This window comes from Eleutherodactylus coqui, chromosome 7, assembly GCF_035609145.1.
Source record: "Eleutherodactylus coqui strain aEleCoq1 chromosome 7, aEleCoq1.hap1, whole genome shotgun sequence".
Lineage (NCBI taxonomy): Eukaryota > Metazoa > Chordata > Amphibia > Anura > Eleutherodactylidae > Eleutherodactylus > Eleutherodactylus coqui.
In genome coordinates this window covers 169,134,877-169,156,964 of record NC_089843.1, presented here as the reverse complement: position 1 = coordinate 169,156,964, position 22,088 = coordinate 169,134,877, and the positions used below count along the sequence as shown (strand labels likewise).

Here is a 22,088-nt window from a genome sequence, read left to right as displayed (position 1 = left end):
AGCTATTAAGTTCTATTGAACCTAATAGCTCAATGTACACACTGCGGAATTCCGCAGTGTGAAATTACCTGCAGCATGTCCTATTTGCGGCGGGAATACACTCAGACGGCTTCCATTGTAGTCAATGGAACCTGCCCATCACGCTATACTTCCGCTGTAGCACTTTACTTACGCTGCCGGATGCATTATATGACGTTGCTGGATGTGACCCCACTGGCACATCATGTGCTGTGCTGTGCATGCGCGGCGGCAGTGTCATGCGGGAGCTCCGCAGTGAATCTGGAGGTGAGTATGGGGTCTTTGAGGGGGCGCCCTGGCGGACTCAGCTGCGGTATTCCGCTTGCGGAGACCATCACGGCCGTGTACATGAGCCCTAAAAGAGTAAAGAATAGCTAAAGTAAATTAAGACTTCCAGCAAGCTAGAGAGAAGGGAGCTAACAAATAGAAGAATCAGAAAAGGTCTAAAGAAATTACGATGCAAGGAAAGTGAATCTTGGTACTTTAATAACTAGAAGTTACAGAAAAGAGAAAAAAGCAGGAGGGCAAAGCTTAGAGGATAGCAAGGATTCTCATGGTAAATTACTGTCAGAGCATGTTTGTGTTCAGATAGAAAGTCTGCATTTCATGCCTGCACATGTGTTCTAATGGTACGAGAAATTGTTTATGGAATAACCCACCTCAAAGTAAAATAATTCTGAATTTCCACTAGGAAAGCTGAAGTCTGTTGCCCATGTGAAGGAATAAACCATTCTATGCTTTCACCTTTAATTCTGCCTCCTGGAGTTCCTTCCCACCATCTAAGATCTGAGCTAGGTAGCACTCTACACTTCTAGAGAGAGAAAAGTTTTATTTTATTTTTTTTCCATTTTTGTTATCATTTTTGTCCAGCACAGTTCTAGGCCTGCATACAGACTGGCATCACAAACTGATAATTAGCATCTTGCCCTGCCCATCTTCGCCGGTAGACCTTCAGAATAGAACTGCCATTTACCACTGTGTAGAACCACACCAGCACCATTTTTTCCAGAGAGCAGAGCAGCGGTGCCACCGTGACAACCCAGCTGCTTTTCTGCTGCCCTCCCTCCTCCTATTCTGGTCCAGGTTGCCACAATTCTTCAATTGGCAATTGGTGTCCTCACTTCTCAGACATTTACAAACTTTTGTAAAAAGCAGATGGGATACTACACAATGGTAGGCATGGCCATGTCCAACTTTTGTGACATCAATTTCTGCCATCAATTTCTAAATTAGTTTATTTTTTAATGAAATGTAAGATGCCTCCCTTTCACCTTCTGATATCTGATATCTGTTCAATTGTGACTAAAATATGGTTAAATGAGGTTTCAAAATCATTGCATTTTTTTTTTCTTTACGTTTATTTACATTTTACACAGAGTCCCGTATTTTTGGAATTGGGGTTGTGGAAAATCTACAACAAATCTACTATGTTCAAACATACCCTAAGGACATGTTCGCACGGCAGTATTGACATGTCGCTTCATGACGCTAAAATGCTCATTTCTTTTTCGGAATGCTGTATCCAGATTTTGCCCATTGACGTGGCACATTCCGTGTGTGCCAAAAAATGCTGCAGAGCCTTGGATTTTGCTTGTGTGGTTTTTTTTTTTTGGGGGGGGGGGGCACAAAATTATGTTAGAAATCTATTCCGGCTCCTAGCTGGCAGAGCTTTTTGCCTAGGTGCTGGGATTGCCCAGGAGGCACCTAACATATGAAGAGACGTGCACCTCTGCATACATAGGCACATCGTCCACCCACCAGGATAATATTAAATCTGGCATTTAAAACTCCGGTCTTAATAAATCTCCCCCATAGTTCATAGTCGGTGTGAAAAAAATTGCATTATTTTATTTCAAGGCTTGACCATTCAAGTCAGTGGGGATGCAAAAAAACAGCACACAGTGGCCATCCATATGCATGCATATTTCAAGGTTCCATTGGTAATCGACGCAGAAAATGGAAAAACTGACTTACCAAAAAGTTGTGTTTTGGGTGGCTTCAGACTGATGTATTTTGCATGCGCAATACGCAGAGAATAGAAGTTGAACCCATTGATATCAATTGGTTAATTGTCATTTCCCTTTTTTTTGCGCACACATTTCTAGTGCAGGAAAAAACATAGGACCTGCTCTATTTCCCTGTGTATTTGCACACCAAGGGCCACACAGAAGTCTATAGAGGTGCACATATGTGCAGTATGCTGTGCAATTCTGTGAAAAAGAGAATACATCTGGACCTCATTAGGCTAAATAGCCTTTTAAATTACAGGGAGGATTGGAGGGGGGTGTCATGTGTGTGCATAGGAACAGGTACTGCGTGCCAATACATGCACAAATCAACCTCATTCACTGTGCAAATAAGTTGCGCTGAGGCGAGTCTATTTGTGCACACGCCCATCTGAAGCCGCCCTTAATCTAGCATCTATTTTTTTTTCTTTTGTGACTGTGAAAAATGGATCACATAAAAAAGTAAAAAAAACAGAGTGCTTTCAGTTGGGCGGAATTGGTCTACATTCCACACACAGATTCTGCACCAAAATCTGCAATGAGACTTGAGGGATTTGGTGCGGGATTTGCAGCGGAATAATTCCGCCACCTTGTGATATGATGCAGAGCTCCACTTGGATGGAAAGTCTCCATTTCTTTACAGACGGCTTTTTAAACAGTTTGAATTTGGCCTGAACAGTGATGAAGCTTTAATGATTTTCGCTGACACTTTATATGGAAACCTGCAGGAATGGCGGACCAGGTGAGCATGAAAAGAGTCTCTCCGGACTCCACATCACCCGAACTACAAGCACCATCACTTAGTTTATGGTGCTTATATTTGAAGACAGGTTCCCTTTAAACAGCAAACAGAATTTTTGGCATCTTTTGAAGGCAGAACTGGGAATGAATCTAAACCGCCTACAGCTTCTAATTATATTTACAAGATTAGATATAAAGGCTGCCAGATACTATCAATTGTAATCTATGTCTTTGTGTTCATCGACTGGCTTGGACGTGTGCAAAATGCATGACCTATCCTACAACCCTACAATTTCAGTATTCAAATAGAAGCTATTTCTGTTCCAATTTTAGACATAATATGATATTGTCACTGAGCAGGGGGTTGGACCCGATGACCCTAAGGGCTCATGTCCACGGGCAAAATATGATTTAAGATCCGCAGCGGATCTCCCGCATGCGGATCCGCATCCCATAGGGATGCATAGACCACCCGCGGGTAGATAAATACCCGCGGATCGTCAATAAAAGGGATTTAAAAAAAAATGGAGCATGGAAAAATCTGGACCATGCTCCATTTTCGTGCGGGTCTCCCGCGGGGACGGCTCCCGCGGGCTTCTATTGAAGCCTATGGAAGCCGTCCGGATCCGCGGGAGACCTAAAATAGGAATTTAAAGTATTTACCATCCGGCGCGGGCGGGGAAGGTCAGCTGTTCCTCACGGCCGCATCTTCCTTGCTTCGGCTCGGCGGATGTGCCCGGCGCATGCGCGCGGCACGTCGGCGACGTGCCGGCGACGTGCCGCCGGCGTCAGGAATTCATCCGCCGGCCGAAAATGAAGATCCGGCCGCGAGGAACAGCTGATCTTCTCCGCCCGCGCCGGATGGTAAATACTTTTAAATTCTTATTTTCGGCGCTCATGTCCGCGGGGCAGGAGGGACCCGCTGCAGATTCTACATGTAGAATCTGCAGCGGATCTGATTTTCCCCGTGGACATGAGGCCTAAGGGTCCCTTCCAGCTCTACCGTTCTATGATTCTATAAGCCAAGAACATTACAGGCATTGGGGGAGGCAGGATAAAATATAATTTTAAAATTGGATCTGAGAATGGGTTGAAAACTGTGAATCGGGAAACAGAGTGGATGTTATTTTTTGACATTGAAGTTGACTATACTCGGTTTTATTATTTCACATTTAGGTCATCAAATGTAAAGCTGCTGTTTGCTGGGGACCTAAGCAACCACTCACCATTGAAGAGATTGAGGTTGCACCACCAAAGGCTCATGAAATTCGCATAAAGGTAATATTTACTGCGACCTCACCCTTTCACACCCTAAATCACTCTACAACCAAGTAAACACATGCACAGTAACCTCTACCATTACTACAGTGACCTTCACGGCTGCTACAGTGGCCTCTACCGCTACTACAGTGGCCTCTACCGCTACTACAACATTCATAACATGCTGTTGTAGCGGTGGACACTGTACTAGTAGTGAAAGTCACTGCACAAGTTTTGTGTTTTGTCCTCCTGCGCATACCCTTGTGGGGCCGCTCAGCATTGAGGCTCCATGGTAATGAGGCAAGTTTATGCGCTCTTAAATCCGAGTCTCACTGTGAGCCCGGTATTATTTGATTAGCCCTCAGTTATCAAGACCATTGGGTGCTGTATTGCTGGCTTTCTTGCAGGGATATGCACTTATTTTGGTACTAGGTCTATATCTTCTAATTAGAAAGTCTTTTATTAGACATTAGAAAAGCATTGAGCCAGGTGTTACAGTTCGGAACCTAGCCCCTTTGAGTCTGGTAGGTTCATTTACTTAGGACAGTTTAATAGTAGGTAATATCTACCTCCTAGGGAATTTAATAGGGTAGGAAGTTCAGTGTATTTTTAGGCAAGATATCCATGCCTATTTTTTCTACACTGAGTTTTTTGCTATCTGCCTAGCAATATTCCCTTTTTTAGGTAGTCACAAGAGCTGTGCTATACTCCTACTGCGCATAGGTTTTTTTCATGTGAATTTGCCTTATATGTGGAAGGACATTTTTATTTTTATGATTAATTCTACATTTTGTTGCGACCTAGGCTATTATCTCCTCGCAGGGGCGGATCAAGACTCTTTTAATGATTTTTCTTAGTCATGCATTTTTTGTTGACTATTTAGTCCTAATTTTCAATAGCTATCTACTTTAATTTTAATTATATTTAATAAAGGTTATGGCAGTTATATTTCAAGCATATGGTTTGTGGAAGCAGGTGGTTATGTACCCAGACAGTTCAAGTTGGGGTTTCCCCTTACATGCAGATATATTTTATATTCCATACATCAGAGGGCAAAAGTCTTGACATAGAATGTTGCCCTTTTACATCCCCCTCCCTCTTGGTTCAATTGTGTTCCACACCACATCAGGCTACTGATGCCTACAAAGCCTACAATGAATATAAACAGTTAGGGTACAGCTAGTTATGGTAGATTAAGCCACCATGGTCATTCACTGTACTCGCTGGCTGCAGCCTCAGCTAGTCTCTGTCAGGCTGCTTGGTCTCCACAACTTACTAGGAAGCACATACTGAGGCATCGCAGGTATGGAGGCCCTTAACCTAGTAATTTGTACAGTAGACTATACTGTAGGATGATGGCCTGATTCTGCTGACAGATGGCTGGCACACAGCTGTCTCCATGCACCCAGCATGGTGCTGTTCTGGCCATGGGGTGGTGAAGACTCAAGATGGGCTCGCAAAGCAGGTATAGGCAACTCATGAGATCATTTCCAGTGGAGAGCCAAAGATGGGGTCGACTCTTCCTTAGCTTTTACACCCAACAAGGACAGGTTCCTGAGTATCTTTCACAGCCTTGTCTTTTTTATTGTCATCCCAGGCCTCTGGTGAGATCTGGCCTCTCCATTAGTTTGCCATACTCTGATATACCCAACTTCTTGCATGTTGTGCATCCGCTCTGGCTGGGCATTTTTATTTTCACTGACTGGTGGTGCACAATGAGGTGCTTTCCACTAACTTCTTCCTCCACCAATCCTTAGCTATATTTTATGCAGAACGACATGTGACCATGGATCTTCTCTTTCAAGGGACCAATTACCAGGCCTCAGACCCACTCTTCCAGTTGGATCCTTCATGCCTCTGGTTCTATCATTTGCTGCTCTAAGGTTTCCTTCTCTGGGAACAGTGACTGACTGCCACATTCTCAACTAACATTTCACATTCCACTCTGTGGTGAGCCTCTCTTTAATGATTAATGGGATCTTGCTCCTTGTGACAAAAGTTGTCACAGCTAGGCTTGTCATTTCCACCTCCAGCTTTACCTCATTGCTCCAGAATCACTAGTGCATGACTTTCCTTTGCCAAACTGTAAAGCTGAGGAAGCTAAGGGTACTGGTACACAAAAGGACTATAGGAGAAAAGCCCAGAGATTGCAACAATTCTTGCATAACGTAGCCCTTTTCCCTTGTATCAATGTCCATCAAATTCTGCAGCACTTCCCTTAGGTCTGCACTGCAGCATCAAGTCTCCCATGTCGCTTGGAAATGAAAATCCCCAAAGTGTTTGTGACATTAGTACTTGTACTCCATACTCGTAACAAGGGTGGATAGGAGAACATATCGCATGAAATCAAAATATCAGGGTATGCTATGCCACAGTCCTATTGCAGTTGAAGGGCAACTGTCTCAATATACAGTGGACAGGGATCTCTCCACTCCTTACATACCTGAAACGTATTTAATAATTGCCTTCCTCAATAGCATAAAACTTTATGAAGTGAACAAAATTTTTCACAAGAAGAAATTGGTGGCTTGACAGTTCCAAACTTGTCTTTATAGAAAATCCTGTGGGCATGGCTAACATTCCAAGCATCATAAGCAATATACCAGTTTCAGCAGTGGCATTTTTCTCTTTTTTTTTCAATCTTTATCTTCTAACTTAAATTTTTTTAAACATTTTTTTCCGTTAACATAGCTGTATGAGGGCTTATTTTTAGCTATCTTCAGTCCCAGCCTTTCCGACTGGGCGTCAACTATATATTCTCGTCAGTATCTCTTGCATATGGATCCGGCAGACTCCTGGACCCACTCTACTCCACTCCATCAAGATAGATATTGCGAAGGGTTTAAAATATATAAATTATATGTATTGTTTGATAGAACTGATACTGTATAATCTGTTCACTATATGAGAAACATTACCTGTTGACACTGTTTGCTTCATGTTTTTTTCCCCCCAAATTTAAGAAAATTGAAAAAAAACTCTGTCTGCAATTAACAGCAGGCGCTAATCAATCCCATGGTAAGTCCTTGTGGATATACCATGAATTTTCATGAAACATTGACCATTACAAATTGAGATGAGTAAACCTTTCAAAAGTTCGGTTTGCCTGTTTCTCTGAATTTAGTGAAAACATTTGCTTAAAAACAAATCAGAAGTTTATAAAAACAAGTGGTGGTGATGATAGTGCCTTTTGAATTTATGCAGCTCACTGGTTGGCACTGCTGCTTTGCAGTGCTAGGGTCCAAGGTTCAAAGCTCACCAAGGACCACATCTGCATGGTATTGGAAAACTCCATGCAGATGTTGTCTTTCGTTATCACTGCAAGCTAACCACTGAGCCTCCATGATTCTTTCTTCTCTGGAGGAGGAGAACAAGAAGAAACCGAAAGAGAACATACAGCCTCCATACAGAAGTTGTCCTTGGTAAATACACAAATCTTAGGAAATATTCTGAGCAAGGTAAACGGACCTTCCTGCTGTAAATGTAACCACAGATTATGCTGCCTGCGATATTTTAGTTTGACTTGGTAGTGTCTCAATTAGTAATAGTAAAATGTTATGTATTCCTCCAGATTGTGTCAACTGGAATTTGTCGTTCAGATGATCATGTTATAGCTGGTGCAATAAGTAACATAAACTACCCTGTCATACTGGGCCATGAAGCTGCTGGGATTGTGGAGAGTATTGGTGAAGGAGTAACAAATCTGCAACCTGGTAAGGCTTGTAATTTGAAAGATTGCTAACCTAATGGTAAAAAATATAAACTCATATAGATTTAATTGAAAAAGTAAGCATTATAAGAGGAAAGGGGTCGAAGGCTGCTTTTCACAGCAGGGAGCAAGAAAGTGCAATTCCCTCGCCAAACTGGTGTGTCATATGACAGAACTGAACAGCGTCAAATGGATCCCATTAATTATAATGGGGTGCGTTCGGTTTCCTCTCAGCTACCCAGCATTTTACTGTCAGAAAAACCACTGCATGCAGCGCTATTTCTTCTTCTATTTCATGCCGGATCTGCAACAGACCCTATAAACAGAGGTTCCAGTGTGGATGTGAACCCGGCCTAAAACATACATCAAAGGCTACGTACAACTTTTCAGAAATTTTTTGTTGTTGTTGCTCAAGCATCAAAAATGAAACCACTTTGCAAATAGTTTTGATCAAAGATGCCTTACCATGTCGTGTCTAGAGCTCCTATGTAGACTTGGGTGTGACTATAAAACAAATCCTGAATACGCTGATCCAGCAGTCATACTCCTTTCAATCTGTCCCCTACCTTTTGTTAAGATGCAATTGGTAGTAACTTATTGATTTAGGTAATCTTGTTCTCTATGACTGCCAGCTATTCTGTATATTTGCTCACACAGGGATGGCTGTCATCATGACCACTCACTAGACTCATAAACCCAGAATTAGCAAGATTTACATCTGTAAATTACAAACTATATCAGGTCTTTTCCCACAAGACTATACATCAGTCTGGCTGGCTCCTCCTGCTCGTCAATATTACACTTGCAGATAGAGATGGCAGTTCCCACTAAATGTCAAAGTAGTTAATGGACTTGGGGGGCATGGCCTGATGCAGACCAGGACGGACGTGCTGAACTAGGCTCCGCTTTTCTCAAGCCTTTTAAAGCAACCAAAAGCAACCCCAGCACAGCCTAAATACTAGGGAAGATTCCTCACACCCCGCTAGACATCATGCCGAAGGGAAGGACACAAAGGCACCACTTCATAAGGTATCTGACTTTTTCTCCTCCCGCGGCTCGGGACAGCATCAGCCTGCCAGCAAAGATGGCTCCCTGCCAGACACGAGCCTCAGAGTGGGAACAGGGAGACAGCGACCTTCAGCAACCACCTCCGGAGATGCAGCTGCTAGCGCTGACAGGAGCTGCTGAGTAGAGGAATACCAGAGGCTTTCTCACGGAGTGGGGTGAGTGACAGCGCCGAAAGGCCCGACATCAGCGCGCCAGACACACCTAAAATGGCGCTGAAGAGCCCCCACTCCCAGTCTCCCTATTCATCTCTCTCTACAAGCCCAGAGAAACAGAGACCTCGTCTCTCCCCCTCATCTAGCCCACATCTACTGTTAGACATAACAGATGAAGTCTTAATTAAAAATGTTCCTTCATCCAGCCTCCCAGCATCGGAGGACTTTATTAAAAGTATGATGCTGGCCCTGCATGGGTCCTTACAAAAGGACATCAAGGCTCTTTCCTCCACATTTAACAGCTCCGTACAGGAACTAGAAATGTGCACAGATCACATCGAGACCAAAATAGGCGAAATTACAGCCTCTCATAACAATTTAATAGACGCTCACTATACTCTAAAGGAAGAGATGGAATCTATAAAAAACAAGCTGACCGACTTGGAGGATAGGAGTAGAAGGAATAACGTCAAATTTAGAGGTATTCCAGAAAATGTAACTCAAGCAGATCTAAAAAGCTATCTCACTAAACTAATAAAAAACATTCTTCCTAACGCCACAGAACAAGACTGCATCATTGACAGAGCCCACAGACTGGTAAAGCCGAGCTTCCTGCCAGACTCTACTTCACGCGACGTAATCGCAAGATTACATTTTTACCACATAAAAGAAGAGTTGATGTTATCCTCCAGAAATTCCCGTCCTCTTCCACCCCCATATGCTAACATCAGTCTCTTCACAGACTTGTCGCAATCCACAATCCAAGCTAGGAAGACCTTCTCTCAGGTGACCACTGCTCTAAGATCTGCCAAAATCCCTTACAAATGGGGCTCTCCAGCAAAAATACTAATCCACAAGAACAACACTTTGCATATAATATCTTCTCCAGAAGCCGGAGAGAAAATTTTATCAAAATGGGATATTTTGCTCCCAGAAAACCCGCAAATGACCAAACCTCAAAGACCCCAAAAGGCCTTTAATCGCCGCACGCTACCAACTACTCCCCCATGAGGAGAACAACTCAATCCCGAATGACTCCCCCAAGGAACTGTTATGCTGGTTTTATCAAGTAACGTGAGTTATACAAAAGGCTTAAACTGCAAGGCAAACTTTCTGTCCCCCAAAAGAACCAGGTTTTTATGCCTGATTTTTCACATTGGTTTACACGTTCTAAGTTTCAGGTCTTCAGTCGTATCTTTAAAAGATATTCTCCCATGTCTTTAACCGATAGAAGACCTGTGTTTGGTTTACCATGTTACGATTTGCTTGTTTTGTTTGTTAACTATGCTGCCAAACTGACTCCAAACAAAGAAATTTTCTTTATATCTTACCATGTCTATTAAAATATACTCACAAAATGTGAAGGGTCTAAACACACCCTTTAAAAGGGCGATGATATGGAAAGACGCAAAAACATCTAATGCAGATGTGCTTTGTCTCCAAGAAACGCACTTCACACAACATACTTGTTCTAAATTCACAAACAAATTCTTTCCCCAAATTTTCTCGGCTAACGCTCAAAATAAAAAAACATGCGGGAGTATTAATAGCCTTTAAAGAGAGTCAACATTTCTCCTTAGAGGAACAGATTTGCGATCAGTTAAGGAAGATGTATTATCCTGAAAGGATCGCTTAACCAAACCCCAATCACATAGGTTAACATTAGAGATGAGCGAGCACCAAAATGCTCGGGTGCTCGTTACTCGAGACGAATTTTTCGCGATGCTCGAGGGTTCGTTTCGAGTAACGAACCCCATTGAAGTCAATGGGCGACTCGAGCATTTTTGTATATCGCCGATGCTCGCTAAGGTTTTCATTTGTGAAAATCTGGACAATTCAAGAAAGTGATGGGAACGACACAGAAACGGATAGGGCAGGCGAGGAACTACATGTTGGGCTGCATCTCAAGTTCCCAGGTCCCACTATTAAGCCACAATAGCGGCAAGAGTGGGCCCCCCCTCCCAACAATTTTTACATCTGAAAAGCCCTCATTAGCAATGCATACCTTAGCTAAGCACCACACTACCTCCAACAAAGCACAATCACTGCCTGCATGACACTCCGCTGCCACTTCTCCTGGGTTACATGCTGCCAATTCCCCCCCCCCCCACGACCCAGTGTCCACAGCGCACACCAAACTGTCCCTGCCCAGCCTTCAGCTGCCCTCATGCCACGCCACCCTCATGTCTATTTATAAGTGCATCTGCCACAGGAAAAGCAGGCACACACTGCAGAGGGTTGGCACGGCTAGGCAGCGACCCTCTTTAAAAGGGGCGGGGTGATAGTCCACAATGCTGTACAGAAGCAGAATGAGAAATCCAATCCTGTGCCACCTCCATCTGGTGCTGCACACGTGGGCATAGCAATGGGGAACCTATGTGCCACACACTATTCATTCTGTCAAGGTGTCTGCACGCCCCAGTCAGACCGCGTTTTTTTATAAATAGTCACAGGCAGGTACAACTCCGCAATGGGAATTCCGTGTGCACCCACAGCATGGGTGGGTGCCAGGAAGCCACCGGCGGTACATAAATATATCCCATTGCATTGCCCAACACAGCTGAGGTAGTAATGTCATGTTTAATGCAGGTGAGCTTCGGGCCACACTGCATGCCCCAGTCAGACTGGGGTTCTTTAGAAGTGGAAACAGATGCATTTACAACTCCCTGTGGACCCACAGCATGGGTGGGTGCCAGGAAGCCACCGGCGGTACATAAATATATCCCATTGCATTGCCCAACACAGCTGAGGTAGTAATGTCATGTTTAATGCAGGTGGGCTTCGGCCCACACTGCATGCCCCAGTCAGACTGGGGTTCTTTAGAAGTGGACAAATGCATTTACAACTCCCTGTGGACCCACAGCATGGGTGGGTGCTAGGAAGCCACCGGCGGTACATAAATATATCCCATTGCATTGCCCAACACAGCTGAGGTAGTAATGTCATGTTTAATGCAGGTGGGCTTCGGCCCAGACTGCATGCCCCAGTCAGACTGGGGTTCTTAGAAGTGGAAACAGATGCATTTACAACTCCCTGTGGACCCACAGCATGGGTGGCTCCCTGGAACCCACCGGCGGTACATAAAAATATCCCATTGCAGTGCCCATCACAGCTGAGGTAGTAGTGTCATGTTAAATGCAGGTGGGCTTCGGCCCACACTGCATGCCCCAGTCAGACTGGGGTTCTTTAGAAGTGGACAGATGCAGTTACAACTCCCTGTGGACCCACAGCATGGGTGGCTCCCTGGAACCCACCGGCGGTACATAAATATACCCCATTGCATTGCCCAACACAGCGGATGTAACGTCTGCTGTAATGCAGGTGGGCTAAAAATTCATTTGATTACACTGTAGGCGAGGGCCCACAAAAATTGCTGTATCAACAGTACTAATGTACATCAGAAAAATTGGCCATGGCCAACCAAGAGGGCAGGTGAAACTAATTAATCGCTTTGGTTAATGTGGCTTAATTGGTAACTAGGCCAGGAGGCAGCCCAGTTAAAATAAAAATTGGTGGAGGTGAAAGTTTCAACGCTTTAATGAGCATTGAAACGTATAAAAATAGTTTATAAAAATTATATGACTGAGCCTTGTGGGCCTAAGAAAAATTACGCGTTCAGCGTGATTATGTGAGGTTTCAGGAGGAGGAGCAGGAGGAGGAGGAGGAATATTATACACAGATTGATGAAGCGAAAAGGTCCCCGTTTTTGAGGGGGATACAGAACGATGCTTCCATCCACGGGTGCAGCCTACCTATTGCTTAGGTATCGCTGCTGTCCGCTGGTGGAGAAGAGAAGTCTGGGGAAATCCAGGCTTTGTTCATCTTGATGAGTGTTAGCCTGTCGGCACTGTCGGTTGACAGGCGGGTACGCTTATCTGTGATGATTCCCCCAGCCGCACTAAACACCCTCTCTGACAAGACGCTAGCCGCAGGACAAGCAAGCACCTCCAGGGCATACAGAGCGAGTTCAGGCCACGTGTCCAGCTTCGACACCCAGTAGTTGTAGGGGGCAGAGGCGCCACGGAGGACGGTCGTGCGATCGGCTACGTACTCCCTCACCATCCTTTTACAGTGCTCCCGCCGTGACTGGGGAGCGGTGACACAGTTTTGCTGGGGAGCCATAAAGCTGTCAAGGGCCTTAAAGAGTGTTGGCCTGCCTGTGCTGTACATGCTGCTTGATCTCCGCGCCTCCCCTGCTACCTGGCCCTCGGAACTGCGCCTTCGGCCACTATCGCTGTCGTATGGGAATTTTACCATCAGTTTGTCCGCCAGGTTCCTGTGGTATAGCAACACTCTCGAACCCCTTTCCTCTTCGGGTATGAGAGTGGAAAGGTTCTCCTTATACCGTGGGTCGAGCAGTGTGTACACCCAGTAATCCGTAGTGGCCAGAATGCGTGTAACGCGAGGGTCACGAGAAAGGCATCCTAACATGAAGTCAGCCATGTGTGCCAGGGTACCTGTACGCAACACATGGCTGTCCTCACTAGGAAGATCACTTTCAGGATCCTCCTCCTCCTCCTCCTCCTCCTCTGGCCATGCACGCTGAAAGGATGACAGGCCAGCAGCATGTGTACCCTCACCAGTGGGCCAAGCTGTGTCTTCCCCCTCCTCCTCATCTTCCTCCTCCTCCTCCTCCTCCTCACCGCGCTGAGATATAGACAGGAGGGAGCTCTGACTATCCAGTGACATACTGTCTTCCCCCGCCTCTGTTTCCGAGTGCAAAGCGTCTGCCTTTATGCTTTGCAGGGAACGTCTCAAGAGGCATAAAAGAGGAATGGTTACGCTAATGATTGCAGCATCGCCGCTCACCACCTGGGTAGACTCCTCAAAGTTTCGAAGGACCTGGCAGATGTCTGCCAACCAGGCCCACTCTTCTGAAAATAATTGAGGAGGCTGACTCCCACTGCGCCGCTCATGTTGGAGTTGGTATTCCACTATAGCTCTACGCTGCTCATAGAGCCTGGCCAACATGTGGAGCGTAGAGTTCCACCGTGTGGGCACGTCGCACAGCAGTCGGTGCACTGGCAGATTAAACCGATGTTGCAGGGTGCGCAGGGTGGCAGCGTCCGTGTGGGACTTGCGGAAATGTGCGCAGAGCCGGCGCACCTTTACGAGCAGGTCTGACAAGCGTGGGTAGCTTTTTAGAAAGCGCTGAACCACCAAATTAAAGACGTGGGCCAGGCATGGCACGTGTGTGAGGCTGCCGAGCTGCAGAGCCGCCACCAGGTTACGGCCGTTGTCACACACGACCATGCCCGGTTGGAGGCTCAGCGGCGCAAGCCAGCGGTCGGTCTGCTCTGTCAGACCCTGCAGCAGTTCATGGGCCGTGTGCCTCCTATCTCCTAAGCTGAGTAGTTTCAGCACGGCCTGCTGACGCTTGCCCACCGCTGTGCTGCCACGACGCGCGACACCGACTGCTGCCGACGTGCTGCTGCTGCTGACACATCTTGATTGCGAGACAGAGGTTGCGTTCGAGGAGGAGGAGGAGGGTGGTTTAGTGGAGGAAGCATACACCGCCGCAGATACCACCACCGAGCTGTGACCCGCAATTCTGGGGGTGGGTAGGACGTGAGTGGTCCCAGGCTCTGACTCTGTCCCAGCCTCCACTAAATTCACCCAATGTGCCGTCAGGGAGATATAGTGGCCCTGCCCACCTGTGCTTCTCCACGTGTCTGTTGTTAAGTGGACCTTGGCAGTAACCGCGTTGGTGAGGGCGCGTACAATGTTGCGGGAGACGTGGTCGTGCAGGGCTAGGACGGCACATCGGGAAAAGTAGTGGCGACTGGGAACCGATTAGCGCGGGGCCGCCGCCGCCATCATACTTTTGAAGGACTCCGTTTCCACAACCCTATACGGCAGCATCTCCAGGCTGATAAATTTGGCTACGTGCACGTTTAACGCTTGAGCGTGCGGGTGCGTGGCGGCGTACTTGCGCTTGCTCTCAAACACTTGCGCTAGCGACGGCTGGACGCTGCGCTGACAGACATTGCTGGATGGGGCCGAGGACAGTGGAGGTGAGGGTGTGGGTGCAGGCCAGGAGACGGTAGTGCCTGTGTCCTCAGAGGGGGGTTGGATCTCAGTGGCAGGTTGGGGCACAGGGGGAGAGGCAGCGGTGCAAACCGGAGGCGGTGAACGGCCTTCGTCCCACCTTGTGGGGTGCTTGCCCATCATATGTCTGCGCATGCTGGTGGTGGTAAGGCTGCTGGTGGTGGCTCCCCGGCTGATCTTGGCGCGACAAAGGTTGCACACCACTGTTCGTCGATCGTCTGCACTCTCAGTGAAAAACTGACAGACCTTTGAGCACCTCGGCCTCTGCAGGGTGGCATGGCACGAGGGGGCGCTTTGGGAAACAGTTGGTGGATTATTCGGTCTGGCCCTGCCTCTACCCCTGGACACCGCACTGCCTCTTGCAACCTGCCCTGCTGCTGCCCTTGCCTCCCCCTCTGAAGACCTGTCCTCAGTAGGCGTAGCAAACCAGGTGGGGTCAGTCACCTCATTGTCCTGCTGCTCTTCCTCCGAATCCTCGGTGCGCTCCTCCCTCGGACTTAATGCCCTTACTACTACCTCACTGATAGACAACTGTGTCTCATCGTCATCGGCCTCCTCACCTACTGAAAGGTCTTGAGACAGTTGCCGGAAGTCCCCAGCCTCATCCCCCGGACCCCGGGAACTTTGCAATGGTTGGGCATCAGTCACGACAAAGTCCTCTGGTGGGAGAGGAACCACTGCTGCCCAATCTGAGCAGGGGCCCGAGAACAATTCCTGGGAGTCTGCCCGCTCCTCAGAATGTCTCATTTTCATGGAGTGAGGAGGCTGGGAGGAAGGAGGAGCAGCAGCCAGAGGATTCTGAGTTGCAGCAGTGGACGGCGCAGAACTCTGGGTGGACGATAGATTGCTGGAAGCACTTTCTGCCATCCACGACAGGACCTGCTCACACTGCTCATTTTCTAATAAGGGTCTACCGCGTGGACCCATTAAATATGCTATGAATGTGGGGACGCCAGAAACGTGCCTCTCTCCTAATCCCGCAGCAGTCGGTTGCGATACACCAGGATCAGGAGCTCGGCCTGTGCCCACACGCGGACTAGGGCCTCCGCGTCCTCGGCCGCGCCCACGTCCTCTAGGCCTCTAGGCCTACCCCTACCCCTCAGCATGCTGTATTACCAGGAATGCAGAAACACAACACTGTAATTAAATGTGCCGCTTATTGGCCTGTGGTTGGAGGCTGAGTTCACTTACGGAACGCCAGGAAATAATTTGCCGCAAGCCTGCTGTAACACTTAGCTGGCTGCGTATTTATTTCGAGAACTACTACCCCCAGCACACACGGACCCAGAACACTGAGCACAGTGACAGGCAGGCCAAATAGATTTTTTTTCAAGATTTTTTTCCAAAGGACCACTGCGTATATTCAATCTATAATATATGTCTTCTGGCCCTGGACTGTGTGACGGAACTGCAGTGTTGCAATGTTATTAACTGCAACAGACGGTGATTTCAGAGCCAGGAAATAATTTGGCGCAAGCCTGCTGTAACACCTAGCTGGCTGCGTATTTATTTGGAGAACTACTACCCCCAGCAGACACAGACCCAGAACACTGAGCACAGTGACAGGCAGGCCAAATAGATTTTTTTCAAATATTTTTTTCAAAAGGACCACTGCGTATATTCAATCCATATATGTCTTCTGGCCCTGCCTACACAATTCTATCCCTGTAGTATTACTGCAGGGCGCAATGCTCTGCACGGCCGATATACCAAAAAAAAAAAAAATGTGCAACACTGCAAAAAGCAGCCTCCACACTACTGCACACGGTTAGATGTGGCCCTAAGAAGGACCGTTGGGGTTCTTGAAGCCTACAATCACTCCTAACACTCTCCCTGCCTAACCACCACTTCTGTCCCTGTAGTATTACTGCAGGGCGCAATGCTCTGCACGGCCGATATACCAAAAAAAAAAAAAAAGTGCAATACTGCTAAAAGCAGCCTCCACACTACTGCACACGGTTAGATGTGGCCCTAAGAAGTACCGTTGGGGTTCTTGAAGCCTACACTAACTCCTAACGCTCTCCCTATAGCAGCTCCGGCACCAACAGCACTGTCCCTCAGCTATCTCACAACGCATCTGAGGCGAGCCGCGGGAGGGGCCGATTTTTATACTCGGGTGAAACCTGATCTCCCCAGCCACTCACTGCAGGGGGTTGGTATAGGGCCTGAACATCGCAGGGGGAAGTTGTAATGCCTTCCCTGTCTTTCAATTGGCCAGAAAAGCGCGCTAACGTCTCAGAGAGGAAACTGAAAGTAACCCGAACATCGCGTGGTACTCGTTACGAGTAACGAGCATCTCGAACACGCTAATACTCGAACGAGTATCAAGCTCGGACGAGTACTTTCACTCATCTCTAGTTAACATATATGCACCCAATAAAGCGCAAATATCGTTCTTAAATAAGCTAATTAAGAAAGTAAAAAAAACCCATAGAGGCAAGTTAATCATCTGCGGTGATTTCAATATCATACCATATAAAAATATAGACTCCACAGCGTGCAGAAGAACAGCGGCGGTTCTACAACCTTGGCTACACAAGGAAGGCCTATATGACACCTTCAGATGCCTTAACACTTCATCAAAGGAATTTACCTATTATTCAACGAGACATAAAACCTTCTCTCGTATTGATTTGTTTATAGTGGACAGATGGACCCTCACTTCTGTCACAAGTTCCATAATAGGAACAACAACATGGACCAATCACTCTCCTATCTCCATAAATTTGAACATTAGCTCCCCCTTTAACCCAACAAGAATATGGTGCAATGATGTATATTTGCTAAAATCTCCCACCATCCAGGAACAAATCAGAAAAGCTCTGACGGAGTACTTTACTTTAAACACAAACCCAGACATAAACAATTTTACTCTATGGAACGCCCATAAGGCGGTGATTTAGAGGGGTTTTAATAAAATTAAAAATACAAGAACGAAAAAAGAAACAAGCAAAAATCAACACCCTACTAGAAAAAATTAAAAAACAAGAAAAAATAGAACAAGAAAGCCCTCAAAGTAACTCTCAGCAGGAACTTGTTCTTCTGAGGAGAGAACTTAGGAAAACCCTTTTAGACTACTATAATAAAAATCTAACCTACTCCCGAGCTAATTTCTCATCCCATATAGATAAACCTACAAAATTAATGGCTAAACTGGCAAAAAAGGCAAATAAAAGCAAAAATCCCGTACATCAATAACATAACTGACCCTACAACCAAAATCTCCCATCCCCAACAGATAGCAGAACAATTTAAATCCTTCTATGCTAATCTATACAATTTAAAAGATAACACAAATACTCCCCAACCTTCCCCAGACATCATAAATAGATTCTTAAATAGCGTGACTCTTCCCTCTGTGGGCTCGAAAAAAGAAGCTCTCAATAAACCTATCTCTATCATAGAGGTAAACAAAGCTATAAACATATCCAAAAATTACAAATCCCTGCGTCCAGATGGCCTATCCAACGAATATTATGAAATTTTCGCACCTATCTTGTCCCCATATTTAACCTCTACTTTCAACGACTCAATGACAAAAGGGGTAATGCCAGAGGAGATGTTACAAGCTACAATAATTACGCTACCTAAACCAGGCAGGCCCCCTACTAACCCAGCGAACTTTAGACGCATTTCGCTTTTAAATACAGATACAAAACTATACTCTAAAATATTAGCAACAAGATTATTGGAGGTTTTGCCTGAGATCATACACAATGACCAAGTGGGGTTCACGAGAGGCAGAAATGCTAGAGATGGAGCACCGAGAACCCAGAACCTGGTGGAGTTGATGGGCTCGAGTCGGACGCCTTCTCTTCTCCTTTCCCTGGATGCAGAGAAGGCGTTCGATAGGGTTCACTGGGGGTTTGCCTTTGCTGTCCTCCGGAAGTTTGGACTGGGCGACAACTTTCTTAATGCGGTACAGGCCTTGTATGCGAGGCCCTCTCCCAGGGTTCTGGTGGATGGAGCCTTATCTTCTGCTTTCTACATATCCAATGGTACCCACCAAGGGTGCCCTCTTTCTCCTTTATTATTCGTTATGATAATTGAGCCCCTGGCAGAATCAATCAGAATGTCTGCTGAGATTAGAGTGTAGTGGATATCGGCCATATCTATATTTTCGGGACAATGGACATACATTTCATGTGGACAGGGGACCTGTTTTTATAAATGTAGGCATCCTGTATACCAATGATAGTATTATTCGATTTTGTTTATTCTTCTACAAATATAGATATATTCCGTATGTTTCCAATGTATTTACTTCCTTATATGTAAAAATTAGAGATGAGCGAACGTACTCGTCCGAGCTTGATACTCGTTCGAGTATTAGCGTGTTCGAGATGCTCGTTACTCGAGACGAGTACCACGCGATGTTCGAGTTACTTTCACTTTCATCTCTGAGACGTTAGCGCGCTTTTCTGGCCAATAGAAAGACAGGGAAGGCATTACAACTTCCCCCTGCGACGTTCAAGCCCTATACCACCCCCCTGCAGTGAGTGGCTGGCGAGATCAGGTGTCACCCGAGTATATAAATCGGCCCCTTCCGCGGCTCGCCACAGATGCATTCTGACAGAGATCAGGGACAGTGCTGCTGGTGCCGGAGCTGCTATAGGGAGAGCGTTAGGAGTTATTTTAGGCTTCAAGAACCCCAACGGTCCTTCTTAGGGCCACATCTAACCGTGTGCAGTAGTGTGGAGGCTGCTTTTTGCAGTGTTGCACTTTTTTTTTTTTTTGTATATCGGCCGTGCAGAGCATTGCGTCCTGCAGTAATTTTACATTGTCCAGGGCCAGTAGTGGTGAGGCAGGGACAGAAGACATATTTAGTGTATATAGGCAGTGGGCCTTTCCAAAAACATTTGGGAAAAAAAATCTATTTGGGCTGCCTGTGACCGTCCTCAGTATACTGGGTCTCTGCTGGGGGTAGTTGTCCTAATTCATACGCAGCCCACTAAGTGTTACAGCAGGCTTGCGCAAAATTCTTTCCTGCCTCTGTGTTGCCTCTTACATCACCGCTGTATTCCTGCCCACAAGTGTACTGGGTCTCTGCTGGGGGTAGTTGTCCTAATTCATACGCAGCCCGCTAAGTGTTACAGCAGGCTTGCGCAAAATTCTTTCCTGCCTCTGTGTTGCCTCTTACATCACCGCTGTATTCCTGTCCACAGTGAAACAGTCTGCAGTAATTTTACATTGTCCAGGGCCAGTAGTGGTGAGGCAGGGACAGAAGACATATTTAGTGTATATAGGCAGTGGGCCTTTCCAAAAACATTTGGGAAATAAAATCTATTTGGGCTGCCTGTGTCTGTCGTCTGTGTACTGGGTCTCTGCTGGGGGTAGTTGTCCTAATTCATACGCAGCCAGCTAAGTGTTACAGCAGGCTTGCGCAAAATTCTTTCCTGCCTCTGCTGTGCGTTCCGTAAGCGAAGTCAGCCTCCAACCACAGGCCAATAAGCGGCACATTTAATTACAGTGTTCTGTTTCTGCACTACTGGTAATACACCATGCTGAGGGGTAGGGGTAGGCCTAGAGGACGTGGACACGGGCGAGGAAGAGGAGGCCCAAGTCAGGGTGTGAGCACAGGCCGAGCTCCTGATCCAGGTGTATCGCAGCCGACTGCTGCGGGATTAGGAGAGAGGCACGTTTCTGGCGTCCCCACATTCATCTCACAATTAATGGGTCCACGCGGTAGACCTTTATTAGAAAATGAGCAGTGTGAGCAGGTCCTGTCGTGGATGGCAGAAAGTGCATCCAGCAATCTATCGACCACCCAGAGTTCTGCGCCGTCCACTGCTGCAACTCTGAATCCTCTGGCTGCTGCTCCTCCTTCCTCCCAGCCTCCTCACTCCATTACAATGACACATTCTGAGGAGCAGGCAGACTCCCAGGAACTATTCCCGGGCCCCTGCCCAGAATGGCCAGCAATGGTTCCTCTCCCACCGGAGGAGTTTGTCGTGACCGATGCCCAACCTTTGGAAAGTTCCCGGGGTCCGGGGGATGAGGCTGGGGACTTCCGGCAACTGTCTCAAGAGCTTTCAGTGGGTGAGGAGGACGATGACGATGAGACACAGTTGTCTATCACTCAGGTAGTAGTAATTGGAGTAAGTCCGAGGGAGGAGCGCACAGAGGATTCGGAGAAAGAGCAGCAGGACGATGAGGTGACTGACCCCACCTGGTTTGCTACGCCTACTGAGGACAGGTCTTCAGAGGGGGAGGCAAGTGCAGCAGCAGGGCAGGTTGGAAGAGGCAGTGCGGTGGCCAGGGGTAGAGGCAGGGCCAGACCGAATAATCCACCAAGTGTTTCCCAAAGCGCCCCCTCGTGCCATGCCACCCTGCAGAGGCCGAGGTGCTCAAAGGTCTGGCAGTTTTTCACTGAGAGTGCAGACGACCGACGAACAGTGGTGTGCAACCTTTGTCGCGCCAAGATCAGCCGGGGAGCCACCACCACCAGCCTCACCACCACCAGCATGCGTAGACATATGATGGGCAAGCACCCCACAAGGTGGGACGAAGGCCGTTCACCGCCTCCGGTTTGCACCGCTGCCTCTCCCCCTGTGCCCCAACCTGCCACTGAGATCCAACCCCCCTCTGAGGACACAGGCACTACCGTCTCCTGGCCTGCACCCACACCCTCACCACCGCTGTGCTCGGCCCCATCTACCAATGTCTGTCAGCGCACCGTCGAGCCGTCGCTAGCGCAAGTGTTGGAGCACAAGCGCAAGTACGCCGCCACGCACCCGCACGCACAAGCGTTAAACGTGCACATAGCCAAATTTATCAGCCTGGAGATGCTGCCGTATAGGGTTGTGGAAACGGAGGCTTTCAAAGGTATGATGGCGGTGACGGCCCCGCGCTACTCGGTTCCCAGTCGCCACTACTTTTCCCGATGTGCCGTCCCAGCCCTGCACGACCACGTCTCCCGCAACATTGTACGCGCCCTCACCAATGCGGTTACTGCCAAGGTCCACTTAACAACGGACACGTGGACAAGCACAGGTGGCAGGGCAACTATATCTCCCTGACGGCACATTGGGTGAATTTAGTGGAGGCTGGGACAGAGTCAGAGCCTGGGACCGCTCACGTCCTACC

The 22,088-nt window shown here is 47.3% G+C and overlaps 1 protein-coding gene across 3 annotated transcripts in view; it reads left to right on the top strand.

Annotated features, from left to right (window-relative positions):
* The window catches only part of LOC136572954 (alcohol dehydrogenase 1-like), a 74,295-nt gene that overhangs the window by 26,483 nt on the left and 25,724 nt on the right, over nt 1-22,088 (top strand). For all 3 annotated transcript variants that reach the window (XM_066574001.1, XM_066574002.1, XM_066574000.1), the window contains 2 exons: nt 3,942-4,043; nt 7,597-7,738. In XM_066574001.1, coding sequence (XP_066430098.1) covers nt 3,942-4,043; nt 7,597-7,738 — 244 coding nt within the window. The remainder of the gene's footprint in view (nt 1-3,941; nt 4,044-7,596; nt 7,739-22,088) is intronic.